The sequence below is a fragment of the Gadus chalcogrammus genome, unplaced genomic scaffold (assembly GCF_026213295.1).
Source record: "Gadus chalcogrammus isolate NIFS_2021 unplaced genomic scaffold, NIFS_Gcha_1.0 GACHA068, whole genome shotgun sequence".
Classification (NCBI taxonomy): domain Eukaryota; kingdom Metazoa; phylum Chordata; class Actinopteri; order Gadiformes; family Gadidae; genus Gadus; species Gadus chalcogrammus.
The window spans coordinates 497,501-503,432 of NW_026613503.1; the positions used below are offsets into that span (position 1 = coordinate 497,501).

A 5,932-nucleotide genomic window follows, 5' to 3' on the forward strand; every position below is an offset into this window, starting at 1 on the left:
GCACCGTTCGTTTACCTTCATCACAGACTACAACACACACTCAGATATTTCCCATGATCCTTTGTGCAACACGTTGACGGGGCCTATACAAATAATGTTTGCAAATATTCAATGCCCTTCCAATTTCCCTGTAAGGTCCCTGTGAATGGAGGCAGTAGCAATAAATGTTTTTATAGAGCCAGTGTGAGGCGGAGTAAAGTGATGTATAGAGACAGATGTCTGGATGAGGTATGTAGCGGCATAATCATTCTAAAGTAAGATACCCATCTGATATCTCTTTTACTCATGGACTCAGGAATAAGGAGAGTGTTATTAGCCTGTAAATCAAAACATGTTTTAGGCATGTAAATGAAAATTAAATGTTTATTGCTTATTTGAGCTGGATATATGGTTAGGTTTAGGTTTTAAGTTAGACATGGTTAAAGGTATAATATGTAACATTTCCACGATAATTATGTCAAAAATTGACTAGACCTATGTCATATATTTGTGAGAGTATGTCCTCTGGCTGACTGTGCCTGTCTCTTTGTGATACCGTTCAGATTTTAGACAGAAATACATGAATCTCAAAATCAATAGACATTTTGTATCATTTTTTAAATGTTTCCCTTACAGGTATAATATTGTGGCGAGCAGCAGGGGAATGAATAGACGGGAGCCAAGGTTCAGCAGGATACAACCCCCGCGCCCCTTACAACGCTTGACTGCCAGAGTTGCCTTTATTGAACACACACAACACACTCCACCTAACCCATCACCATGAACATCTGTGACGGTGTTAAACGTCCTTTAACTCCTCCGTTACCGAGTTGGAGTTAAATATTCCTAGTATAGGTCCTGCATATTAGGAGGGCGACAAAGGTCCAACTAGCGCTAGTCTGAACTCCCCCCAGGATCCTTTAATGCACACGGTGACAACGCCCACCGTCGCTACAATATATAACATTTCTGCATGGAAACATAAAACCGTGCGGCGTCAGGCATAACAAGGGGGTTCTCTCTGTCCATGTGAAACTCAATTTAAAGGGTACAACAAGACAGTAGAGTGGAGACACTGGCGTGTCTGTATTCACACAACAATATAACACACACAAAGAGACTTACCATGATCCTTCGTGCAACACGTTGGCATGGCCTACACAAATAAGGTTTGCAAATCATCAACACCCTCCAATTTCGCTGTAAAGTCCCTGTGAATGGTGCCTTGGCATTAAAGATTTCCATTTGATCTTGGTTTGTACTTCCTATCTAGAGCCAGTGCGAGCATGCCCGTAGCCAGCTATGAGGTCTTTCCTCGATACGAACTGTGCACAAAATGAGTGGTTTAGAACTTCTCAGAGATGAGCTTAATTCAGTTGAGACTTGTTGTGTTGTCCGCCATGTGTGACATCTGTAGTCGGATGGTGAGTGCGCCGAGGATAACCCCATGATAATAATGCCAGCAGTGGCAAGCCATGAGCCTAGACAATGTGTTTGAAGTGGTGCCATCAAAGGGATACACAGATATATCTGTAAATTGTCTTGTCTTTAAGACACCTTTAAGAGTAGCTCACATCAAAGTCAACTGCTCCGACTTCGGCTTTATAAATTACGTTGGATGAATTGCTTATTTTAGCCGGTTAAATGGTTAAGTGTAGAAATTAGGTTAGACATGGTAAACGATATGATATGTAACATTTCTACATTAAATGATAACACTCATCCAGCCTTGCTTACCTGTTCCTCAAAAGTTGTTCATTGTTAGTTGGTAATAAAAAGGGCAATGTTTTTGTTAAATTCACCCACGTTTCCTTTCCTTCAGAGAACCCCATAGTCACGCTCACAGTAAGTGATTGAGCAGTAGAATTTAATGACATGAGCCTTTGGATTACTTCATGCAAATCCAAGTTTATCAGGTGCTGGTCCTAGATGCAGACGCTTCATTCACAGCAGAAGGATCTACCGACCGAGCCAGTGAGTACCATCTTCAAGTCAGAGAGACAAAAGTAGTTTGGATTTTATTGTTTTGCTCTGTAATGGTATACTCGTAATTTTTGGACTCCTTAGATTAATGTAATCTGTACATTTCTCCATCTCAAATTATCTATTTGCTCCACTTTTAATAGAATATTAATCTGATGGAATGTATACCTAGTCGCTCGTATTATTTATTGACGTGTCAATTTGTTTCTCCAGAAACATGGGGTCCAGTCGTCTCACCTGCAGTTTCATTGGTAGGCACAAAGCACTTCAGTCTTTATCATTATCCAGTTCATTATATGATATCAATAACTTTTGACAGTTGACCTCCTATGTTTTTGTGATCATGGGCGTGTGTATGATTCCTACCATGGATAGTTTGAATACTTCATAGATACTGTAGTTGCAGGATATGAGCTCGTAAATATAAGCTGATAATAGTTTAAATATTTTTCAGTATATTAAGTATTTTCTCATCCCCAGCTGTCATTTATCTGTGGAAGTCCCCTGGATTTGCAGGTATTTATGCCATGACCAGTTATCCAATGATAAATTGTCCAAACAGGCAAGTATGTGGATGTGTTTTGAACACTGGAATGCTTGACAATCTATTCTGTCGATTCTTTCTCCATTTAGCTGAATCCCGCATTAACGTGGCGTTGAACGGCACGGCTATTCAGTCTTCAAGCGCCTTGCCCATGGGCAAGGCTGAAAACGCCATTGATGGGAACAGCGACCCTGTGTGGGAGCACTACAGCTGCAGCTCTACAGTCAATCAGGTTAAACCATGGTGGAGGCTGGAGCTGCCTGGTGTGTACCGGGTGTCAGAGATCCAGGTCACTAATAGGATTGTCAGTAGGGAGAGGCTCGACGGTGTCGAAATAGCCATTGGGAATTCACTGGCGAACAACGGCAACGACAATCCAAGGTGAATCACTGGTGCCACCTCCCCTACTATCACTTGATACTGTTAGACTCCCAGCAAAACGTTCTAGGTTAGATCCCGCATGACCTTGACCTGCTTTTAAGTGTCTTTGGATAAAATTGTAAGCTAGTAAACAGCATAGAATACTGTACATATACAACCTGAAAATAAGTCAACGCAACCAGTGCCCTGCTCATTTACACCTGGAGACTACAGTATCTTCTCTCTCTGTCTCTTTTCCCAGGTGTGCCATCATCAACAATGACCCAGACTGCCTGACTCAGACTGTCAAGTGTTGGGGAATGGAAGGAAGGTTTATCAACCTCCACAAGTCCTCTGAAATAACAGACGCTTTGACGTTTTGTGAGGTCAAAATGTACGGAGGTAGGAACCCAGTCCATCATAACATGATCATCAAAGTTTGATGGGTGTACCAGTACCACTGTTGGTCAGCCATTCGTTGGTCAATGGCCAAATGCTGCTGGTCCTGTGTAGCTCAACTGGTAGAGCAGGGCATTATCACTGCCAGGCTTAGGGGTTTGTCTGGTAATCAAGGACACGTGTCTTAATAGTAAATAGTCTGTAGGGATGAGGTGTGTTGCTCAGAAGTGCTGAGTGCTGAGAGTAGAACTCCCTCAACACCACTCGGTCAATCATTTCCCCAGAGCCTGCTGCACCCTCCATGAGCATTCAGGAGATGGGGAGGAACATCACTCTGGTGGGTACGCGGCTGTGCTGGTCAGACGCCCTGCTCTACTGCAGAGACTCTCAATGGGACCTGCTGAGCCTCATGGGCCCAGAAGACCAGGAGATGGTTGATAAGCTGGTGGCTCGCGCCCCCTTCCCACTAACCAGCCACCTCTGGGTGGGCCTGCGCAGGTACTGGCCAGGCCTTAGTGTCTAGCCGCCAATCCCGTCCTTATGATCATCTGGTTTACAATCACTTTGTCTTATGAAAAACCTGATAGTAATAAAAGCTTAATATTTGGCCACATTATTCCTCCTTCAAACCAGGTAACCCTTTAATCTCTTCCAATGTTGGTAGGTCCCTCTCAGGAAGCTCCTGGTTTTGGATGTCCGGTGACCCGATGGACTTCACCCAATGGGACGAAGGCTCACACCATTCCAGCCCCTGTGGGGGCGTGTCCAGTAGGGAACCTTCCACATGGAGGCAACGCTCTTGTGAAGAACATCTTAACTTCATCGGTTTCACAGGTCAGTGTCCAGCCTATAAAGCCATTACCAGGTCAATACCAAGCCAAATATGCTTAACCTTCTGCAAGCCAGATGGATGTACTGCCTGCAAGATAATATCTTCATGGAGAATCTCTTTTTCTGTAAACTTTTTAACATTTACAAACTGCTTGAAACAGTAAGAGGTTTGATCTTCCTATTTGGGTAAATTAAAGTAAAATACTATACTACTATATACTACTAGTATGAATGAGTATTATTAGCTGGAGGTATTTTACGCCACTTTCATTAACCTTCTTGTATATATTTATATTTCCACAGGTCAGACAGAGGGAGTGAAGAAGTTGCACTTTTATACTTCCACAAGAGAGAATCAAATTCGCTGCACCTAACTTGGCCTCACTGGGGAACATAGCTGCAATTTTTTATCATTAAGGGCATTGTGTCACATTTTGTGCAGCATAGCATATAGAATTGTTTCCTTGAGTATATAATCAATCAACACATTAATGAGCAGATGTAGTTTTGTCATGCAGAAATCCTTTTATTCAAAATGTGGAGATTGTGAGTTGAATATAACATATATATATACATATATATATATATATATATAAAATAAGTGTGTTTTAGTGTAAACGCTTTATCCAGTTTTGAATGTGCTGGTTTGTCTTTCATTTGCATACGAATGTAACATAGCTAATGTTTGTTTGCTAGAATTATACTGATATCACTGCCTCAAAGATTAATTTGACTGTATAAATAAATGACATTTGCCTCACTGTAGTTAGCCCACCCAGACAGCCCTGCATCACATTGTCAGTAAAGGCTTCAGCCCAGGCCTCTGGTCTCCAGCATGGAGGGAGGAGGTGGGTTAGAGGTCACACTGGGCTGGTGTGGGATGTTTTTTTTTCTTTTAAAATATGTTTTAGGTATGTAAAAGAGTCTGAAGAAGGAAAGAGTTTTGTTGGGTATGGTTACTGTCATGGGAAAATCCATGTATTGTTTCCTTTAGTCATCTTAAGCTGTGTTTCTTATTTATTGTATTGTCCAGCTGCCCTACCCTTCCTCTGTCATCTAAATGTTGACCTTTGTGCTTGGGTCAGCCACCCTACTGTTGCAGATTTGTCATCTGAATGTTAACCTTTGTGTTTAGGTACTCCGGTCACAAGAGAGAGGGCTTCCCTTTATGCATTATTTTTCTTACTCAGTTTCACATCTACTGGGGTAGATGTGAAACTGTTTAAAAGCTCTGTCTAACTGTATTCTTGACACTCTGCTAGAGAGTCTAATGTACGCATGCATTAAATCGTTTTATTTTCAACAATGGGTTTTTTAATTTAGAAATCTCATCCATCCTAGACACAATATCTCTAAAGAGATTGCCACGATATTATATATATATTACCCTGGGCCCCGTTTCCCGATGACGATGGATCAACGCTCGTATTCTCAGAAGGATCTTGCGAACCTTCGTTAATTTCTTTCGAAAGGGGAACTATGCAACTTTTTTAGCTTAATTTTACCTTAATTAAGCAAGTTAAGGCTCATTGTGATGATTCTTTAACTGTTAGGGGGTGCGTGCAGGCAGGCAGGACCCAGATGCAGACGGGTAGGGAAAAACTGCACTTTATTTCTGCCAAAAGGCTAAGGCAAGGAGCAAGGAGCAAGGGAACACAGGTAACCACAGAGAACACGCAGGACCAACAAACCACAAAGACAGCACAAGGAACAAAGGAAAGCCAAGGGCTTAAGTAACAAACACAACGAGGAACAGCTGAGACACATTAGGGGAGGGAGCAGTAATCAACACAGGAGGGAAACACAGGGAAACACACACACCATGACAGTACCCCC

At 42.2% G+C, this 5,932-nt stretch overlaps 2 protein-coding genes across 2 annotated transcripts in view; both read left to right on the forward strand.

The window, feature by feature from the left end:
- rgn (regucalcin) overlaps positions 1–1,201 on the forward strand; it is a 6,267-nt gene extending 5,066 nt beyond the window's left edge. Inside the window, exon 3 of the mRNA XM_056585043.1 lies at positions 616–1,201. Coding sequence (XP_056441018.1) covers positions 616–763 — 148 coding nt within the window. The 3' untranslated portion in view covers positions 764–1,201. The remainder of the gene's footprint in view (positions 1–615) is intronic.
- A 64-nt stretch (positions 1,202–1,265) lies between these two features.
- Positions 1,266–3,788, forward strand: LOC130378151 (fucolectin-like). Its single transcript, XM_056585034.1, has 5 exons — positions 1,266–1,271; positions 1,397–1,403; positions 2,596–2,887; positions 3,129–3,268; positions 3,550–3,788. The coding sequence occupies exons 1-5, from the start codon at positions 1,266–1,268 to the stop codon at positions 3,786–3,788; spliced, it is 684 nt and encodes a 227-aa protein (XP_056441009.1).
- Positions 3,789–5,932: the final 2,144 nt, after the last annotated feature.